Source organism: Mus musculus, chromosome 7, assembly GCF_000001635.26.
Source record: "Mus musculus strain C57BL/6J chromosome 7, GRCm38.p6 C57BL/6J".
Taxonomy (NCBI): domain Eukaryota; kingdom Metazoa; phylum Chordata; class Mammalia; order Rodentia; family Muridae; genus Mus; species Mus musculus.
In genome coordinates, this window is record NC_000073.6 from 145292364 (window position 1) to 145314834 (window position 22471).

Here is a 22471-nt window from a genome sequence, read left to right on the forward strand (position 1 = left end):
CTGTTGTGAGACTAACAAGTCTTCAGACTGTACAAGCTCTTTCTGTTGTCCTCCTGGCTGCACCAGGCCTCAGCCATTCCATTTCCCAGCATGAGACTCCCAGAGAAGTCACAATAGTCTGATGGTCAAAGGATGGGGCACAGATGTCTCTAACACATCTTCATTCAGCACATACCTTAAGTCCTAGCACTCAGAAGACAAAGGGTAGCCTGGTCTACATAGTGAGTTCCAGGACATCCATGGCTACCTAGTGAGACCCTGTTTACAAAAAACAAAAACAAAAACAAAAAAAAAACCAACAACAACAAAAAGCAATTGTTGGGTATCTTTACTCCTGCTACGATGGTTACACCAGCTTGTCCCCCAGCTATGGACAGCACTATGCTCACACAGGCACCAATCAGTGGCTTCTGCCTCCAGGGGTCCAGGGCAAACCCGTATTCCCCTCAGTTTCCTTGTTCTCTGAGCCCTTGATGTGAGCAATGTGTATCACACTTCCCAGGAGCAGTCAGGAATGCAGAGCTCAGACTCCTCCCTCAGAGGGCCTCATCTCATCTGGGGCCTAAGGAGATCCAAAGCATACATGGATGGTGTCACAAGGTACTGAGGCCCCATCAACACTGCAGAGGCCCACAGCACGCCTCACTGAGTCAAACACAGGAATGAAGAGAAGGTCAGACCATGCTGGACAAGTGGATGAATTTGAGGATAGATAGATAGATAGATAGATAGATAGATAGATAGATAGATAGATAGATAGATAGATAGATAGATAGATAGAGAAGAAGAGGGAGGGAGGGAGGGAGGGAGGGAGGGAGAGGGAGAGAGAGAAAGAGAGAGAGAGAGATTGATTCTCTGTGCAGCCCTGACCCTGACTGTTCTAAAACTAGCTCTGTAGACCAGGTTGTTCTCACACTTACAGAAATCTAACTGCCTCTGCCTCCTGAGTGCTGGAGTTAAAGGGAAGTGCCACCACCAGCCGGCTAACCTTGAGAATATTACTATGTAAGGGAAGCTCCTACACAGTTCCCCCTTCAGACTGGGACTTCTTCCTAGCTTGTTTTCTTTTTGCTGAGATAAACACTAACCAAAAGCAATTTGGGGAAGAAAAGGTTTCACTCAGCTCACATATCCCAATCACAGTCTGTTGTGCAGAGAAGTCAAGGCAGGAACTGAAGCAGACAATGGAGGAACATTGCTTTACCAGCTTGCTCCCTCTGGCTTGCTTAGCTGGCTTTCTTACACACCCCAGGCCCACTTACCTAGGGATGATGCCACCCACAGTGGGCTGGGTCCTCTCACATCAATCATTAATCAAGAAAATGCCCCACAGACTTGCCACAGGCCAACCCAGTGGAGGCAATTCCTTGGTGGAGGATCACACTTCCCCAGTGACTCTTGTTTATGTCAACTTTATAAAAATGGTCCAGCACAGAAATCATCCCTCAAACCTGTAACAACTAAAGATGTCTATAAGAGAGAAAGTTGAAGGAAAAGGTGCCCACAGACCACAAAAGAGGGAAAGAAGTGGATTACTGTGTTGACTCACTCCTGCCCAACTAAATGCCTGGGAGAATCCTTCTCCAAAGTTGGCAGGGGTGGGTATTGAGTGTAAATGTAAAATGATCACGTTTCAAACTTCTGCCTTCAGCAGGTGGCGCTGTTTGGGGACGTAATTTGAACATCTGAGATAGTGGTTGTGAGGGGCAGACCTTTGGTCACCACCTTCAGCCCTAACTCTCTGCTTCCTGTCCACAGTCATGATGGAAGCTGTTGCTGCAGGCTCCTGCCCTACAAGTGAAGCCACTGCTCCAGCCGCCATGCCTGCCCTTCTTCGATGAACAGTACCGTCTGTCAGAGGTGTGCAACCCACAGAGAGCTGTGGCTGCAGTCCAGGACAAAATGGTAAACTTACCTACGACACTGCAATATGTTGACACTAACTCGGTTGTGTGGTTCTCCATCGTGAACCTCCTAGACATCAGATAGCAACATGGAAGCTTGGACATGAGCTTAAATAACCTCAGGTTCTTCTCTCAGGTCCTACCTCACAGCAAGGAGACAGCAATAAATACAGAGAGCCTAGGTCCAAGCTCCAGAAACACACACACACACACACACACACACACACACACACACACACACACACACACACTCTAAATTTTAAAAGGCAATAACTAAAGCAACCCTTTTCTTTCTTTTTTGTTATTGTTGTTTGTTTGTTTGTTTAGGTTTTTTGAGACAGGGTTTCTCTGTATAGCCCTGGATGTCCTGGAACTCACTCTGAAGATCAGGCTGGCCTCGAACTCAGAAATCTGCCTGCCTCTGCCTCCCGAGTGCTGGGATTAAAGATGTGTGCCACCACGCCCGGCTAAAGCAACCCTTTTCGAAACCTGGTTAAGACATGGGCATGGCAGAGGATGAGCACCATGCCTGGTCCTTAGTGACATGTGCAGTGATGCAGGGATACCATGGTCAGGAACAGGCTGAGGCAGCTGTCCCAAGAGGAAGCTGCAGGGGCTGCACCAAGCCTCCTCAGACCCAAATGCTGCATGAAGCTTGACAGGGGGTGCTCTTCCACAGCCGTGTTCTGGTAACCTGTAAGGCTGTCAGTGCCGAGCAGGTATTAGAATAATAAACCCTTTTTGGTCCCAGACCACAGCCTCTGTATGCTATGTATGTATGTATGTATGTATGTATGTATGTATGTATGTATGTATAGGTTCTCTGATCGCACAGATCCCACAGGCCTTGGAGGGTCTGGGTATCCGGGGATCCTGAGTTGGTCTTTGATAGCTGACTATGAATGCTTTTTACACTCATTAATTCTGTGCTTAGGGGCAGGGTATATGCATGTCCCCGTGCTTGGCAAAGTCAGAGGACAGCTTTCGGGAGTCATTCTCTCCTTCCACCATGTCGTCCCAGGGATTGAACTCGGGCAGCCAGCCTTGGCAGCAAACATGTTACACAATGGGCATGATAATCTGAGACCAGCTTTTGCTTTTCTGTTGGGTCTCATGTGGGACCCAATGTGACAATGAAACACAAAGCTGCCACAAGGCCCTAGCGCCCTTTGGATGGGGATATAGCTCAGTGGTTAGGTGCTTGTCTGGCATGTCCAAGACCCTGAGTTCCATCCCAATCTAGGGTCACAATAATAATAAAAAAATAATGAGGCAGGTGTCAGGCCAGTGGTGTCATGGCTCTGCAGACAGAAAGATCCAGCTCTCCTCTGACATGGGAAGGCTGTAGGGAGCCAGGGAATCTGGGAAGGAGACAGACATGTATGTTCTTGGGATATAGGACCAACGCTGCTGTGGTTCCATCCTTTCATCTGACATGAATATATTTACACCATATATTTACACTACTGAGACAAAGCTTAGGGGAGGACTGGTTTATCTTACAGCATGAGAGGGGGCCAGTCTGTCATTCAAACAATTGTCCTAGGAGGATAAACACAGTGCTAGAGAGAGGGCTCTGTGAGTGGAATGCTTGCTGCCAAAGTATGGAGCCTGAGGCTGTTGCCTCATATCTGGGTGGATCAGGAAGGGGATATAAATGTTGGTGCTCAGCTGTTGTAGTGGCTTGAATGAGAAATGTCCCCTTATGCCCTTGGGTATTTGCACACACACATAGTCCCCAGTTTGTAGTAGAAATGAGTGTTTCCACCAGTAGACCTGTCTGGACTCCAATTCTCACACAAGGTATAAAATGAATTAAAATTTCTAGCTGCCCCGTAGCTGACACACAATCCAGGCATTAGTTTGAGTCATTAAGCAGAGACCCAGGTTAGAATTATATACATTTGCTTTATGTTCAACCTTCCACTTACATTCCTCCATTTCTGGGTTCTCCACAGTTCTGTCCCCAGAGCCAACACTGTTGGGGTTTTCTGAGCCAAATGGAAATGATAATGAATTCTTAGGTGGATGGGAAGATGGATGGATGAATTTGTGTACAAGTAAATGGATTACTGCATGAATGAGTGGATTCATCCATGGATGGGCTGTGAAGAGATGGACGGGTGAGAGATGAGTGTGTTCCTGTGTGGATGGATGGATGCATGCATGGGTCAGTAGACAGGTGGGTGATAGATAGGTAGATAGACAGAGGATAAGTGGATGAGTGGGTGGGTGGACGGAAAAGAGATGTGTGTGTGGACAGATGATAGGTTTGGTGGGTTGAATAAGAAATGCCCCTGTAGGCTCAGTTATTTGAACACTTGGACCTCAGTTGGTAGCACTGTTTGGGAAGGGTTAGGAGATGCATGGTTTAAGGCTTCCTTTAATGTCCAGTTGCATTTTCTGCTTTGTGCTTGTATTTAAAGGTATTAAATTGTATTAAAGCTTCCTGCTCCTACCACCATGCCTTCTGCTTGCTACCATGCCTTCCCTTTCCACCATGATGGACCTAACATTAGCTTTGGGAACTGTAAGGCCAAATAAACTCCTCTGCTGTAAGTTGCCTTGGTTGTGGTGTCCTATCACAACAACAGAAAATTAAGAAATGCAGTAGTGTACAAATAGACAGAAGGATGAGAGACAAATGTATGGGTAGATGGATGGGTAAGTCCATGATACAAGGGTGGGTAGATGGACGAGTAGAAGAACAGATAAATGAAATGTTAGTGGGTGGATGGATGGGAAGATGGATGTATAAATGAATGGACAGGTGGGTGGGTGAATGGACAGACAGACAAACACACAGACAGACAAATGAACAAGTAAAAAAATGGTCTCCCACATGGAAAACAGGAGGTAAGAGAAGCTTCTGGATTTCCTGAGCTGCACTTCTCTTCACTCTCCGCAGCCAGCCTTGCTGCAGAAGGACATGCCACACCCTCTCAAACCCAGGAAAGCCAGAGTGACCTGGGAAAGAAGAACCCTGCTTCTTTATAGCAGGTTCACGTTCCTGGGTATCTATCTGCCTGACTATGGCTGGCCCCCTTGCCCATTCAACACACTCCAAGGACAGAGGCCTTAGCTATCTTGTTCATCCATCCAGTCCTGGTACCCAGGAGGTACTCCATAAGCACTCAGAGTGTGAAGGCAGTGTGGAGTGCTCTGCTGGGCTGCTAGCTGCAGAAGTGCTTGGGATAGCCGATCACACCCATCCTAACAGCCAGAAAGCAGGGCCAGTCATAACCACAGAAGCACACTGCGACATGCCTGTGCCTGAACTGGACTCCTGCCCCAGGACCCCTCAGCAAAGGAGGGGCCCATCCTGAGAGGGAAAAACATAGACAGCTAAATCCATCTGCATGAACACTTTGAGCAGGACAATTAAAAATAAATTTCCCACTAGGTGTGGTGTTGCACACCTATAATCCAAGCACCTAGTGGTATAGATAAAAATATTAAGAATTCAAGGCTAGTCTTGACTACACACACAGTTGAGGACAGCCTGGACTACATAAAACTCTATCTAAAAATTAACTAATTAAAAAATTTCCCTCTTCACTGGAAAGGGTCAGGAGACACCTGTGACAGGAGACAGCTTTCCAAACCATGTGGACAGAACATTAAGAACAAGGATGGCGGGGGCTGGTGAGATGGCTCAGTGGTTAAGAGCACCGACTGCTCTTCCAAAGATCCTGAGTTCAAATCCCAGCAACCACATGGTGGCTCATAACCATCTGAAATAAAATCTGATACTCTCTTCTGGAGTGTCTGAAGACAGCTACAGTGTACTTACATATAATAAATAAATAAATAAATAAATAAATAAATAAATAAATAAATAAATAAATATTTTTTAAAAAAGAACAAGGAAACACAGAAGTGGATGCTCACAGTCAGCTAATAAATGGATTACAGGGCTCCCAATGGAGGAGCTAGAGAAAGTAGCCAAGGAGCTAAAGGGATCTGCAACCCTATAGGCGGAACAACATTATGAACTAACCAGTACCCCGGAGCTCTTGACTCTAGCTGCATATATATCAAAAGATGGCCTAGTCGGCCATCACTGGAAAGAGAGGCCCATTGGACACGCAAACTTTATATGCCCCAGTACAGGGGAACGCCAGGGCCAAAAAGGGGGAGTGGGTGGGTAGGGGATTGGGGGTGGGTGGGTATGGGGGACTTTTGGTATAGCATTGGAAATGTAAATGAGCTAAATACCTAATAAAAAATGGAAAAAAAAAAGAACAAGGATGGCTCAGTGGGTAAAGGTGCTTGCCACCAAGTCTGATGACCTGAGTTCAGCCACTTGGATCCATATGGTAGAAGGAAAGGGCTGACTTTCTCAGTTGTCTTCTGACATCCACAGGTGTCCTGCAGCAATATAATATATTAATTATATTAATAAAAATACAATATATTTTTTAGAAAGAACAAAAGCCATGTCCCCCAGGCCCCATCTGTTCACCTCAAGTCTATCCTCAGAGTCCTGATTGAGTGAATGAATGATGCCAATCACTTGGCAACGGTGATTGGCTTGATGCCACTCAAGACCAGACATGAATTTTAGAGGTCCAGTAAGGGTAGTTCTCCCAGGCACCCAAGCCCCTGTTGCCACCCCCAAAAGAAACCTCCCAAAGTAAGATGTGATTTTCCAGGGTCTTTAATGCCTGGAGGCAGCCATAGGACACCCCCACACACATGGGGCAAGGTCCTCTCTACTGTCCCTGTGGGAACCTAACCTCTGGGCCTCCTCCCCACACAGCCTCAGACCCATTTCTGCAGGATGACACAGGTGATTGCTGTAAACTACTCGTCTGTGTCTTCCTCAGAACTCATGCTAAAATGGTCACCCCAAGGGGATAGTGACTAGGTTATAGACACTGAACCTTCCTGAAGGGGATGAATGAAAAGGACTCAGAGATCCTTGGTCCCTTGCTGTGAGGACTTGGCCAGCAGGTGTGTCTGTGATTCAGAGAATGGTGATGGTGCTTCTGCCAGGCTGTCCAGTCTGCAGAGCTCAGAGAAAGAATCTCCAGTGCTCATGAACATGGGCCATGGCCATAGCACCCCCAGTGGACAGGTCAGCAGCTTCAGGGACCCTGCAAACTCAGGGACCCGAAGACAAGCTCCCTTTAATAAGCACCTCTCTCTTGTTTTGTCAAAGAAACATATTTCCAAACCAAATAAGGCTGAGGACTCAGTAGCCTCTGCCCACTTCACACAATTCCTTTTAAGTGTCCAAGCGCAATTATACTTGGCCAGTGCTGGGCTTAGGCCTCCCCCCCCCCCCCCCGCCTCCCAGTGTAAACAAGTGGCCCAGCTGGGACACAGCTGCCTGCTCTGGTGGAGGAGGCAGGGTCACCATCCTTCCCTGCTGCCTGCCTAACCTCTCTCAGCCTCTAGAATCTCAGAAAAATCCCTATCCCCACACCCCGCCCCGCCTCCAAGTCCCAGGAAGCCAGCTGGCCTCAAACAGGCAACCATCCAAGGCTCCCTGATCTCAGGTTAGTTTGGTGCAAGGGACAGAGAGGTTTCTTCATGGGCAGAAGGAGGAGGCTCCAGCGCAGGTGCAAGAAGAGATCTATTTCTGGGCTCCCTGTAAGATGCCCACAAGGCACACCTCCCCCAATCTGGGCACTGTTCACTCCCATAGGAAAGTGTGGCATTCCCTCAGGCTTCTTGGGTCATGAGAAAGTTGGCCCAGGGCAGAAAAAGGCCTCAGCACCCCACCCTCATCGCCAACCCTCTGCTCCCTCCATACCCACCCAGGCTTGGGCTCCATGCCCTGGCCACTAACTTTTTCCAAGACCCCTTCTCGTGGGGGAGGGTGACTCATCTTCACTGAGGAGCACACGCACCAGGCATGGTTGCTCGCCAACTTCCCTGCTCAGCCCAAGTGAGCAAGGGCTGTGATTTTCCATTTGTGACATCTGATTGTTATTAGAGCTAGAGAGAAGGGAATTCCTGGTTCCACAGGCCCCAGGGGTCCCCCAGGAAGGTTCTGGGGTGGCAAGGGGGGTGGGTTGGTGCCATCTGGGTCATGTGGCCTTCTCTCTGACACTTCTCCCCCACTCTCCATAGAGTTCCCTCACCTGCTGCTTCTTGGCTTCTCTGTGCCAGTCCCTCAGTCAGTTCAAATAATGGAGAGAACATTCCCTATAACCTCCCCACGATCACCACCTGCCCTGAAATGCCCACTGGAAACAGGCTGAAGGCATCAAGCAAGTGACAACCCGGAGCTCCCTCTACTGGGGCAGCCCTCTGGAGCTGCAGGATACTAGATACTAACATCTGGACTCCCGCCCCAGTGCTCAGGCCAACGTGACGTCATCAGGCAGAGAGATGAGTTCCCAGTGGGGATGGGGGAAAAGGCTCCTGAACTGGGCATTCCTTCCCCAAGCCTCATCACTGTTCAGCTCCTCCTCCTCCTCCTCCTCCTCCTCCTCCTCCTCCTCCTCCTCCTCCTCCTCCTCCTCTTTTTTCTCCTCCTCTAACTCTCCCCTCCCCCTTCTGCCTGGCCTGGAATTGGGTTTGGGGCGGGTTCTGTTTCCAAAGCCATCTCCAACAGGCAAGGCGGGTGAGGGCTCGTCCTCCCTCCACCCTGAGCCTGAATTTTCCGAGGCTCCAGGCAGTACTTGGCTAGCCTGCTGCCCGTGGGTCAGCAAACTCGGAGTCCCAGGAGAAGATCTCTACGAAGGGAACTCGGAGGATCAGGACAGCCACAGGTAGCACTCTGGGACCCAGGGACTAGGGGAGGGAGACCAGGGACAGGGGCTTCAGGATCAGGATCAGGGGCTGTAGGGTGAAGGCTGGACAGGGCAAGCAATTGAGATTGGCAGCCTCAAGGCAGGGAAATGGCCACTGCCATGACAGGCAGCTTGCAGAAGTCCCACCTCTCTGAGCACAGAGCCATGAAACCCTAGAGTGAAGCTGTTCCCATCTAGAAGACCTGTTCCACTCTTCCCACAGGTCTGAGTATCCCAGGGATATAGGAGGCTTTAAGAGTCCCCCTCTTGTGTTGCATCTCCTGATCCCCTACTCAGATGACACCCTACCTCTACCTCTAGCCCCAAGACATCCTCCAATTCCAGCCCCCATCTTGTCCTCCTGAGGGTGGGGGCTCCCTATCCTTCCTTCAACCTTACATCCAAGCCGGGTTTCTGGAAGAGTTTGAAGGGAACACCCAGTGGGCGATGGTCCAAGTGCAGAGTTCTGGTTCTCATTGCTCAGGGATGCCGCTGGCCATGAGGACAGCAGTGGGCAACTCTGTTGGGGGCATTTGGGGACTAGCAACACAAGGTCAGACAACTGATAGTCTCAGCTTCTTCCCCTCCAGCCAGGTCTGGTGCTGGTGTTGGCTTCACATGAAGCTGTTTGCCAGAGAGTTCTGTTCCCCCTCAGAGAAAGTCTTCTGTCAAGTTGTGAGCAAAGGCTTGAGTCTTAGGCAGAAACACAGGCTTTCTGTGTATCCCGGACAGCAGCAGACTGGCCAATGCCCAGGCCGGGTCATAGCTAAGGCATGAGGAGAGAGACTGGGGTATGGTGTAGTAGAAGTGAAATGACCAAGACAGCTCCCTTAGGGCTGGTCTGTCCAACTGTCAATCTAAGAAGGTAAACAGGTGGCCCACTATCGGTTTGGAGGGGAGGAGCCAGGGGTGCAGACATGGGAGCCTTTTCCATGGGCTTTAGTGAAGTGGGTTCTGTCATGGCTCAGATCCTGCCCAGAGCACACACATCCCCATACACACATCCTCATACACGTCTCTCTCTCTCTCACACACACACACACACACACACACACACACACACACACACACACACACACACACATCTTTAATATGGCCCATCTGGGGTCCACTTGGCTTCTGGATCTCTCTGTGTGAGTGAATAACTTTGCAAATAATCTGGAGTAGGACAGGGACCGTGGATAGAGACCAAACCAGTCATAGAGTTGACCTGGGAGCATATTCATCTGTCCCACGGGGCATGTGTCTAGTTGGAGGTTCAGCCTGGTGGCATGAAAGGTCCCCTGAGTCAGGACATCACTGAGGGGGAAAGCTGGGAGTAGCAAGTATCAGAAAGAGTGGCATCAGTAGAGGATGCTGGGGGTGTAGGTACCTAGAAAACCTGGGCTTGCTTCCTTCTATAGCTACAAATGACGCCTGGTGGGAGGGGGCATACTTTGCAGCACCAGCAGTTTGCAACCTCTCTGCACAAACATCACTCATGCCTACGTATTCGGGACACCCAAGCAGGTCCCACAATGAGCCACTCTTAGTCGGTGTACACCAGAAGGAGCAAACAGGTAGCGGGTGGAGGGGGTAGATAGCCAGGGCGGAAATGGGCTCTGTACACTGGTTAGGAGCGTGTCTGTGGGCCTAGGAACACCATCCAATAGAAATGAAGGGTTGGGGTGTGGCTTAAGTCCCCAACATCCTCCCACCCCCGCCCCTCCAGCCGAATGAGGCCTGGAGTTAAGGAGGGGGCGTGACACTTGCGCTGACCGGACAGCCAATGGGTGGACGCAGCTGCCAGGGCCACATATCCAGGAGGAGGCAAGGGCCATGCTCGTGGCGGCTGGGGATCCGCCCTTCTTGAGGAAGGAATTTCTGAGGAGTGGAGCAGTGTGCTGCCCACGTCCCTGTTCAGGGAGAGGAGGGTCTGGCAGCCTGTAGCCAGGCCGTGTCCTGAGTCACAGCTTCAGACCTCCCACTTGCTCTATGTGCAGGCAGAAAGCAGGCCGCGGATGGGGCTCAATTCCAAGGAGACCCAGGGTGGATATATTAATGAGCTGTTGCCTGCTAGGGTGGACCAGTCTCAAGCAGGGTCCACCTCTCTCTAGCTTGTCACGCAACACATCTCCAGGCCTCCAGATTGGCTGAATGAGACTGAGTCCTACACCCAGCCTGGAACCAGGGCCACCACAGCAACTTCTTGGTTTGCCACCTCTAAGTGAAGCTTACAGGAGACAGCCACTGACAGTACACAGATCTTCAAAGTTTCATTAGGTGCACCATCTAAAACAAATGAAGTGCTGGGGGTGTGGCTTAGTTGGTAGATGATTGCGGAGCATGCTCAACGTCCGTGGTTTGATAAAGCAAGACCCAGCAAAGGCCTCCTCCTCCAGGAAGCCCCTCTGCTGTAAAGAATCTGTCCTGTGTCACTCATTTCTAGGACTGATTGCCGAACTCTCTATCCAAACACAAGGGAGGTGCTCCATGTGTAGATGCAAGGGAACCCACCATGCACGTTGAAGAAACATTCTGGCCCAGACTCCTTGCAGTCCAATGAGAAGAGAAAGGAGAGAGAGAGTTTTCCCTAGGGAGTGGCAGTGGGGCTCTGGGAGCCAGGCAGGGTCCGATCATGAGCCTACAGGCAGGAGGAGCAGGGAGGGTACAAAGTTTCTGTCTCAGAGAGAGCTAGGGTAGCCTTTCCTCTGTGGTAAGAACCACAAGCCTGAAAGGCCTAGGGGGCTGGGGCTGAGCTGGGAGGTCAAATGATTCTGAGCGGGGAACCAGGGCTGATTCTACTCTACCCTCTCTCTAGGCTTTTGCTAGGCAGGAACACATACTGCTGAGCTCCCAACAGGAGCCTGGACTCCTCACTCCTGGAGATGGCCGGAAACTGTTCATGGGAAGCTCACTCCACCAACCAGAACAAGGCAAGTATCATGGACAGGGGGTCCTTAGTCTGTGGGAGCATGTGGTTGAGAGGGCCACACAGTCCAGCATCTCCTGCACTCACTGTCCAGGTCTGCCCTCCAACCCTGAGTGAGTAGCAGGCACATCTGGACTTTGTGACTAGGTTAACTGGTTCCTCTGAGGCCAGTGCCATCATCAGAGCTGGCACTGAGCGTCCCAGGAGTCCCTTACCATGCTGTCTTTGAGTCAGTTTTATCAGTCTTGAAAGGTCTCACTTCCTCCCCCTTTTCTTCCAGAGATGGGATGATCACTGTTCACTGTTCATGGTCAGACCAGGTCAGACAGCCTCTGCCAGTTCCATAGTGGCACAGTGTCTGTTGTGTGTGCCATGGAATTGTGCCACACTGGGCCACCCAAGGGGTGTGTGTTGCTCCAAGTCTGGAAGCATGAGCCACGGATGGAAATCTGCAGCTGGCTCTAACCCCACCTAAAGCTCACACAGTACTCTAGGATGACCCATCACTTTTCTGCCCAGCCCTTGCTTCTTTGCCCTGGAAAAGTGTGGATTTCCCTTTTTAAGTTGGGAACCCCTCTGGCTTACTTCCTCATCCCCGCCTCCCCTAGACTTGAGAAAACTAAGGCTCATGCCAGGATGATACCTGGAGGCAGGGACTGGGCATGCTAGGAGGCATCCCAGAGTCCCTAGAGAAGACAAGGCCCTGGATGGGAGCAGACTCTGGAGTGGTGATTCACAATGTAGTGTGGGGCTGCAAATAGTAACTCCTGCCCAGAACCTCACCAGTCCCTCCCATCCCTCATGCCTGTCTCCCAGCCCCAGCCCACCCCCACTCCCCCACCCAGGCTACCAACACCCATTGAGGGACTGCAGACTTTTCTAGCTAGGTGATACACAAAGGGCTTTGCCCAGTCCCAGCAGGCCAGCTTCTACTGCTGAGCTGGTCCACAAAGGACAAAGTTCTGCATCTGGGTCTGGTCCAGTGAGTCAGAGGCCTGGGGCAGCAACAGAGCAGCTCCAGGAAAGGGGAGCAGAGAAAGAGCTAGGCAGCTTGGTTTAGGGGTGGACAAAAGATGTTAGCCAATGAATTCTTAGAATTAGTCAGGTAGGGACCAAAACTGCATAAAGAACTTGTTCTGGCAACCCAGTGTCTCCCTAAATTTACACAGCATCCATAGTTCCTGCTTGTAAATTCCTATGGACACAGCCAGGCCAGAGGATACTTCTCTGTATCTGGTCTTTGCTACTTTGTGGGTTCTTCTCTTCTCACCCTTTATTTTCCCCACCTCATTTCACCCCCTAACACTAGGCAGGAGATAATGAAAAATAAAGGGGGAGAGAAAGAGATCTCCAAATATAATCTATTTCCTTTAGTTTCTTCTTTGAGCATTATTATTAACAAACTGCAACCAACTCCCTTGAACACCCAGCAACCACCAACCCCACCTAGCGGGGCCCTACCATTTACACAACCTCTAAAAATTTCCCAGAATTCCAAACATTACAAAATCACAAAAACTATCTGCAGCATGAAAAACCATGCCTCTTCTAGAGCACGAGGCAAATCATAGTCAGCTGCTGTGAAGCAGACTTACATTCCTATACCTGGGGTTAAAATGAAAGTGCATTTTATATTTCTGTGTGTTTTTTAAGAAACCTAAATTCCAGAATCCTCACTAAACTTCCCTTTATTAGAGAATGTCAGCATAGAGCATTTTCTCAGGGCCCAGCTTTCTGCCAAGGCCATTTGGAAGGTGGCAGCAAAGATCTTGCCCCTAGAACTTCCTACTTCCCTGAGCCATGAAAGCAGACACCAGACATAGGAAGAAAATCCTGGGATAGATTGGTGATGTCTACAAGGAGGAGGGAAGCAATATGCATAGGGCAACCTTTGTGTGTGGGGGGGGGGGAGGCTCTAAACAACCTGGAGAACAGAGTAGCACACAGCTGGCTCATTGGCTCATGGTATTGGCTCACACAATTGTTTTAAAATGTTAATCCAGAAATATCAAACTATTTCACGTTACCATCCATAGACGCAGGTTCTCTGGAATTGAAGGAAGAGCCACCCCTCTGCCCACAGGTCCTCCAAACCCTCTGGCTGGAGTAGAGCAACTGCTCACTTGGCTAGGAAGGCATGCCCTTGGTTTTGCTACTGTGTCCCTGCTCCCAGTTTCTGACACCTAGCCCAGGGTCCTGAGTCAGCTCAGCCCTCAGTGCTAGGCCTGGTGCTCAGTAGGGCTGAGCTCCTCTGCCCTGCCCAGCTGTAAAATTCTGAGCCTCTTCTAGAAGCTTAAACACTGACCACCACTAGAAGCCTCTCCCGGGTACCCCCTAACCTTCTCATTATTCAGAACCCCAAAAGGTAGCCCTGGCCTAGCAGAGGGCAGCTGCCTCTCCTCCCCAGTACTCTCTAGTACAACTGTGGCATAGAAGCCAACTCCAGCTAGAAGCAAGGTCTTTTGTTCCCACTCACATCCCTTTCTAATAATTTTATTTCTTTAGGAATAAATACTTTCATGATTTAAATTTGAAACATTATCAGAACAATTCATGCACACATCTGCTATCCTGTCCATGATCTCCGTGATCATTTGGTACTGGGAATTGAACCCTTAGACCTCCACATGCCGGGCAAGCTCTGCCCCCAAGCTTTATCTCCAGTCCTCTATTAAAAAGTGTGTGTGTGTGTGTGTGTGTGTGTGTGTGTGTGTGTGTGTGTGTCGCACACGAGTATACAGTGCTCTTGGAGGCCATAAGAGGGAGTCAGATCCCCTGGAGCTGGAGTTACAAGCAGTTGCCAGCCACTCAAAGTGGGTTCTGGGAACTAAACTTGAGTCCTCTGCAAGAGCAGATGTTCTGCCACGCCTGTTTGAAGGCTTTTATCTTGAGACTGGGTTTCATTACTTTTCCCAGCTTAGGCTTGAACTTACAATCTTCCTTCCTCTAAGACGACAGTGTCACATTACCAAGACCAGCCTTCCATCTGTTTATTGGGGCTTTTTAATGATTTTTTAATTCTTTGTGTGTGAGTGTGTGTGTGTGTGTGTGTGTGTGTGTGTATGTGTGTATGTGTGTGATATGTGGGTATATGAGTATGTGTGTATGTGTGTTTGTGTGTGTGTACATGTGGTGTGAGTGTGTGGTGAGTGAGTATATTTGATGTGTGTGTGTGTGTGTGTGTGTTGTGTATGAGAGTCTATGTGTGAGTGAGTGAGTGTGTGGTGTGAGTGTGTTCAAATGTGTACAGGCCCATGTGTTTTATATTTCTGTGGTTGGTACATGTGGAGGCCTAAGGTTAACACGGTTTCCTAATCACTTCCCCCACTTTATTCTCCGAGACTGGATCTCTCAATTAAAATCAGAGCAGGCTGATGTAGGCTCATCTCCCTGGCTTGCTCAGGGAACTCTCCTCTTTCTGCCTTTTAAATTACAGAGGGGCCACTGTGCCCGCCTGGCAGAGACTGGGGATCTGAACTCTGCTCCGAATACTTGCTCAGCAAGCACTCCCCACCCCTCTGCCGTGGACTGCCTTCACTTGGCTATTTGGACCTGGCTGACCTGTGAGTAGCCCAGAGCTCAGGTCACCCTGTGGATATGCTGTCCTGCTGGCTATAGACTCTGAGAACCAGTGTTAGCCTCAGCTGGGATCGGGACTCCTTCTGCTCTGGCTTCTGCTGGGTTCATCATTCCATAGCCAGGGACCCAGGGACCCAGCAGACTCCACCTCCTGGGTAGCTAATTGAAACAGGCCCAGAAACAGGTCTGCTGAGGGCCAGAGAAGGGCAGGTAGGCTTACATATGTGTCCCCTTTGCACCTGCGCAGATGTGTCCTGGTATGAGCGAGGCTCGGGAGCTCTACAGCAGAGGATTTCTGACCATTGAGCAGATTGCTACGCTCCCTCCGCCAGCTGTCACAAACTATATCTTCCTGCTGCTTTGCCTGTGTGGCCTGGTGGGAAACGGGCTGGTCCTCTGGTTTTTCGGCTTCTCCATCAAGAGGACCCCTTTCTCCATCTACTTCCTGCACCTGGCCAGCGCCGATGGGATGTACCTCTTCAGCAAGGCCGTGATTGCTCTCCTGAACATGGGGACCTTCCTGGGCTCCTTCCCCGACTACATTCGAAGAGTGTCCCGGATCGTGGGGCTCTGCACATTCTTCACAGGTGTGAGCCTCCTGCCAGCCATTAGCATCGAACGCTGTGTGTCTGTCATCTTCCCCACCTGGTACTGGCGTCGGAGGCCCAAGCGCCTGTCAGCTGGGGTCTGTGCCCTGCTCTGGATGCTATCATTCCTGGTTACCAGTATCCACAATTACTTCTGTATGTTCCTGGGCCACGAGGCCCCTGGTACAGTCTGCCGCAACATGGACATCGCCCTGGGCATCTTGCTGTTCTTTCTCTTCTGCCCACTCATGGTACTTCCCTGCCTGGCGCTCATCCTGCACGTAGAGTGCCGAGCACGGCGCCGCCAACGCTCTGCCAAGCTCAATCACGTGGTCCTGGCGATCGTCTCTGTCTTCCTCGTATCATCCATCTACTTGGGGATCGACTGGTTCCTCTTCTGGGTCTTCCAGATCCCAGCCCCCTTCCCCGAGTACGTCACTGACTTGTGTATCTGCATCAACAGCAGTGCCAAACCCATCGTCTACTTCCTGGCTGGGAGAGACAAGTCACAGCGCCTGTGGGAACCTCTCAGGGTGGTCTTCCAGCGGGCTCTCCGGGATGGTGCGGAGCCGGGGGACGCTGCTAGCAGCACACCCAACACGGTCACCATGGAAATGCAGTGCCCCTCTGGGAACGCATCCTGAGAGGCCAACTTCTGGGGCAAGGCTGCAGCAGAGAGCGGCCAGTAGCTTCCAGAGACACTCTGCCCGAGGGCAGGAGTAGGGCAGCTGCCCCTGTGCTGCCAGGGAGAAGACCTGCCTTAACACTCTTGTCAGGGGTGGCCAGGAGGCTGAGCAGCCACCTCTGGACAGACCCTGTGGCCTCTGCTCCCCAACCATTCTGCTTCTGTGACTCAGTGTACCAAAGTTGCCCTCACCAGCATGGTAGGGTCCCTTCTTAACAGAAGCTCAAGAGCGAAGGCAAGAAGGAGGTCACCTCCTCAAACGTGACTCATCGAGCATCACCCTCCCTGGGCCAGCAGCCTCAGCCCCACCCCCAGGGAGTTGTTCAGCCTCCCAAGGCTGCATCAGAACAAACCCTAGAGAACGGTGCTATCTGGAACTGGGTCCTGTCCACTGGCATTGCACTCTGCAAACAAGCCCCTGCCCCTTTGATGAGTCACCTAGTGACTTTAATGGGATGGGATCTGGCCTTGGCAAGCCATGTGAGACAGAAAGGACCTTCTGTCACCATGGGTAGCTGACTGCTTTTCTGACCCCACCCACCCACCCCAACCAGCCAGCTCTGGGTAGCTGACTGCACTCAGCATCTTCCAGGCCACTGTAGTCCACTGCTAAGTCCTCAATCTCCTGTACCCATTTCAAAGTGGACTCTGGCCCCCTGGAGGCTGCCACCACGATGTCACTCATCATCCAGCACAGTGGCCTGTGTAGCCAAAGGAAGTTTTATAAAAGATAATAAAGTATATATCAATACACATTTTTTTAAACTTTGCAGTGAAGCAGGCTCGATGCCCAGTGTCTTCTCTTTGTCCCACAATGAGGAGATCCAGGGACAGCTGAAGTCCAGGGTGGGTGGCCATCTGTTCCTTTCCCCTCACTCTGGATCTCCACTGGTTATCTGGCCACACCACTGGGCTGCCCTTCTGCTCTGCCTGACTCTATCTATACCTAGGCTTCTGTATTCTGTAAGGATGTGTCACCTAAAGAGTTGCATTCCTCCGTAGAGAGCCAGGAAGGGCAGGAGGGCGGGGGGGGGGGGCAAGGAAGGCGTGAGCAGCATACTCACCCAGGGGCAGGGATGCTAGCCATACACCCTGAGTCCATTGAGCTTTATTATAGGCTGCAGGATTCCAGGGCACTAGCATTTAGGGGTAGTAGCTAAGTCCACCAAGGTCACGTTCCTGATGGCCCATCACCAAAGCCATGCTGATCTGTTCCCTCCAGAGTATTCCCTGCAGCCTCCACCCTTGCAGCAGAGCACTGAGAATGTGCATGTGCCACAGCTACAGGGATGGTCTCAGTGCCATGTGGGTCCTGGGTGTGACTGGCTGAGAGGCCATCTGGAGTCTCCTGGCTTCCCAGAGTCTCTTAAGAGTCTTCTTAAGAGTCTCCACCCCAGTCCTCACACTTGAATCCCCTGGGAGTGAGCTGTGGCCTACAAGGGGCATCCCCACCTGGGTCCAGCTCAGCCTGTGTACAGACAGCACCTGCTGAGAAGTAGACGGCAGGGTGATTCTGTGCAGTGTATTGAAGTCTTGTGGAAGAGTAGGCTTTTCTGTACTCCCTCATTAACCCTTTCCCAGACCCCTTACTCCATGCTAATGGAGAAGATGCTAAATGGACTAAGCCGTTAGAAACCACAGAGGCCCACCACTTTCCTCCACTCTCCTGGAGTGTTTAATTATTAAAGTGGGCTCCAGAGGGGCTGGACAATGATGGGGCCATCAGGTTTCCTGCAGTTCTCCCAAGCCACCTTATTTCTGGGGTTTTCACAAAGGCAGGATTTCCCCCCTAAATTCTGCAGATTCTTCGGCCTGAAACCCCAGAGCAAAGCCATTCTCCACCATAGGATAGCAGAGAGCCTGGGCTCAGGACTATTAACTATTAACTATTAACAGGCACACAGCACCTTAACTCCTATTAAGGTGCTGTGTGCCTGTGAGGGCTGTTACTCAGTGGGACCTCCCAGCAGCACGTGGTCGGGTGGAATGAAGACAGGAATATAGGGCAGATAGTGCTGTGCCTCTCATACTTCCTGCTGCCCGTAGCTCTGCAGAACTAACGAAGAAGAGGGGCACTGTCAGATAAAGCAAAAGAAAAATGAGGACAAATTAGAAAGATGAAGAGCAAGCAAGTCTCAGGAAGCTGAGATCTGCCACCTGCAAGTCACAGGACCTCAGTTCCCCAGCCCCACTCACAGCTCCCACAGGGGCTGTAGCATGCATCTGAGCACACGATTGGGAAGGAGAAGCAGGGATATGCTCAAACACAGCAGCTTAGGAGGCAAAGTTCTTGCTATAAATCCAGGTCTCCAGCACCAGCGTTAAAAGCCAGGGATAGGGTGTGTGTGCCTGTGACCCCAAGTCTGGGGTGGCAGAGACAGGAGGATACATGGGGCTTGCTAGTAAGTCAGTCTAGATAAATTAACAACAAGCTTTGGGTTCAGTGAGAGATCTCAGAAAAAGAAGATAGAGGGTAAAACAGGCAGGCTTCAGACGTTGACCTCTGTCCTTCACACATACCTGCACATCCATGTTTATACATATCCACACAGACAGACACAGCTGGCTAATCCCAAGCACTGCCAACGAGGGCAATGACTTGACTGTTAGGGACCTAATGTGTTTAACAGGCTCATGGCTGATGGTTTGGTGTAGGCGCCTAGGTGTCTCTACAAGGTTGCTCACACCAGTTGTAGGATGTCAGAGCTCACAAGACAATCACAATGGGTCTTCTCACAGTGAACCCTAACCTTGATGTCTTTCATAAGCAAAGTGTTAGAGGGGTGCCAGGTGTGAGCTTGGCTATTGAAGTCCCATGCCAACCCAGCTAGGGCTGCCTGGCTTGGAGCAAAAAGGGTGTGTTCTACAGAAGGCAAGGAACTGTGAGCCACCACTGCCCTCTCTCTATCTTCTGCCTCACCCAGAGATGCCAGTGCTTCTGCAGCCTTGGCATGGCTTTACCATATGCCTACAGGGCTCTCATTTTTAAGAGTGCTCTCTCTCTCTCCCCCTATACCTGACTCTGTGTGTGTGTGTGTGCTCACACACATATGAATGCGTGTACATGTGTTGTATTGTGTGGGGGTGTACATGCATATGTGTATAGAGGCTGGAAGTCAACATTAGGTGTCTTCCTCTATCTTTCTCCATTTTATTTATATATATTTTTTACATTTATTCATTTTATGGATGGATAGGTGGGCGCACACATGTGTAAGTCAAAGGGTAACTTGTGGGAGTCGGTTCTCTCTTTCTACCACAGGGGTCCCAGGGTTCAAACTCAGGTAGGTGTCAGGCTTGGCAGCAGACACCTTTACACACTGAGCCATCTTGCCAGCTACCCACCTATTTTTGAGATGGGTTCCTCTAGGAGCAAGGAAGAGAGGCAGGGTTGGGGGCAAGGCTTTCTGATGGGCTGATCATGAAGACACAAAGCTAGAAAAGCTCTGGCAAACTTCTGGCATCAAACCATGGTGTGCAAAAACATTCTGTTGTAACTTAGCAAGGAGCCGGAGAACTCAGAAACAGCCAGGCACAGTTTACAAAACCCAAACTCCTGGGGAATGCTTGGATGAGTCAGCTGCCAGCCCGGAGTTTCCTGGCAATCCAAGAGGAGACTCACCTACTTGGGCACATGATTTTTAAAAGCCTTTCTAATTAATTACACTGGAGCATTAATGAACATACGATCAAATCTATCCTCATATTTCTGAGCCAATAAACAACCACCCAGTGCCTGCTCCTCCCAGCCCAGGTCCACACATCTGCCTTATGAGATTGGATTATTGATCAGCCCTGTCAACTGGCCGTTCCCTATCGCAGGACAAAACCTTCTGTTTAACTCATTGTGGGAGTTCAGGAGATGTGTGTGAGGAAATTCAATAATGCAGAAAGTTCCAGAAGAGACCCTGGCTTCAAGACTCCAGAAACAGGGGCTTCAAGTAATGTTCTCTAGGTCCCTCATCTTTGTTGGTTTGTTTTATTCCCTGTCTGACCTAGAAGCAGCCTTTCCCCCTGCCCACTAGAGGAGCCCTGGGAAAGAGGCACTGAACTGGCTGGAGATTTTAAGATTTATTTTAATTTTCTTATGTGTATGTGAGGGGTGGGATTGGATGTGAGTGCAGATGCCCTAAAAAACACAGACCCCCCAGAGCTAGAGTTACAGGTGGTTGTGAGCTGCTGGATATGGGTGCTGGGGACCAAACTCAGGTCCTCTGCAAGAGCAGCAAGTGCTCTCAACCACTGAGTCATCTCACCAGCCCGTTGGTTAAAGATTCTGAACCAAAATGTGCTGATAGAAAAAAGGGTTTTGTTTTGACTTAAGAATTTAAGTTTTAAGAATTTAAGGGCTGGAGGGATGGCTTATTGGTTAAGAGTATGTACTGTTCTTCCAAGAAACCAAGTTCAACTCAACACACACATCTGGTGGGTCATAATCAGCTCCAGGGAAATTTGACCCTCTGCATTCCTGTGCACACATCTTCATTCAGACACATGCACACATACATTCCTGTGAACACACCCACATTCATACACATGCACACACACACACACACATTCCTGTGTACATGTCCACATTCAGACACACACATACATTCTTGTGCACACACCCACATTCAGGCACACACACACACACACACACACACAAACTCATGTGCACACACCTAAGTACAGACAGACATACATACATTCCTGTGCACACACCCACCTTCACACACACACATACATACACTCATGTGCACACACCTAAGTACAGACAGACATACATACATTCCTGTGCACACACCCACCTTCACACACACACACATACATACACTCATGTGCACACACCTAAGTACAGACAGACATACATACATTCCTGTGCACACACCCACCTTCACACACACACATACATACACTCATGTGCACACACCTAAGTACAGACAGACACACATACATCCCTGTGCACACACCTGAATGCAGGCAGACACACACACACATTCATGTGCACATGCCTGCATACAGATAAACACACATACATTCATGTGTGCACACCCAAATACAGATAAATAAATACACATATACACAGCTAAAAATAATAAAAATAAACAAACAAAAAATTCTGACATAAAATATGAAACTCAAGGCTCAGAGATGGCTCAGTCAGCAAAGTTTCTGCTGGGCAAGCGAGGGACCTGATTTCTGTGCCCCATGTGCTCTCAGGTAAAGAGCCAGGCACAGTAGTGTATGTCTGTAGTGCTGGTCAAAGGAAGGTGGAGAAGGGTGGATTTTTGGTTTGTGTTGCATTTTATCTTAAAGATTTATTTATTTATTTATTTATTTATTTATTTATTTATTTATTGTGTGTGTCTGTCTGTCTGTCTATGGTATAGCTGCCCACAGAGGTCAGGAAAAAGGTGTCAGACTCTCTGGATCTCGAGTTGCTGGTTACTGCGAGACACTTGCCATGGATTTTGAGCACTGAGCTCAGGTCCTCCAAAAGGATCTCTGTCCTATAGAGATCTGCTCACCCCTGCCTTCTGAGTGCTGGGATTAAAGGTGTGTGCCACCATGCCTGGCTAGCAAACACTCATAACCACTGAACCAGCTCATCAGCCATACATACACACACACAATGGAGTGGCTCATACTACTAAAAGGTTCAAGTGTAGCTGGATGCAGGTATCCCAAGAACTTCTGGGCTCAGGTGCCTTCATCCTCCGTCCTGCCTTCGTGCTCCCAGCAGAAAAATATGTCAAGAGCATGGGTGTGATTTTCGAGTCTCACTGGGCTTTGGAGGTCAGGGATGACTAGTCAACCTATGGTGAAGACCCTGAGGCTCAGTGAGGTTGCCTGAACTCTGTAGTCACTCCACTCCCAAGTGCAGAGTAAGATGGCAGACTCCCCAGCCAGTGTTTGCATCTCTTCGCTTTTAGCAAGCTGAGATGGGTAAGTACATTAGCTAAGCATTTCTGCACATGGGTGCCCGTAATGACCTTTCCTAGTCCATAAAACCCCCACTCTCTTGAGGCTCCACCCTAATTCCCAAACCCATGATGGGGCTGCTAATGCTCTGAGGC

At 50.0% G+C, this 22471-nt stretch overlaps 1 protein-coding gene across 2 annotated transcripts; it reads left to right on the forward strand.

Moving 5' to 3' along the window:
* The first annotated feature begins 8545 nt into the window (after positions 1 to 8545).
* On the forward strand, positions 8546 to 17194 carry Mrgprf (MAS-related GPR, member F). 2 transcript variants are annotated; one of them, NM_145379.2, is made up of 3 exons: positions 8546 to 8629; positions 11451 to 11565; positions 15388 to 17194. In NM_145379.2, exons 2-3 carry the CDS (start codon positions 11518 to 11520, stop codon positions 16369 to 16371), a joined length of 1032 nt encoding a protein of 343 aa, NP_663354.1. In that variant the 5' UTR covers positions 8546 to 8629; positions 11451 to 11517; the 3' UTR covers positions 16372 to 17194. The 2 variants fall into 2 exon arrangements, with proteins under 2 accessions (NP_663354.1, XP_006508600.1); XM_006508537.4 differs by lacking the exons at positions 8546 to 8629; positions 11451 to 11565 and adding an exon at positions 15013 to 15124 and having other exon boundaries at positions 15388 to 17189.
* Positions 17195 to 22471: the final 5277 nt, after the last annotated feature.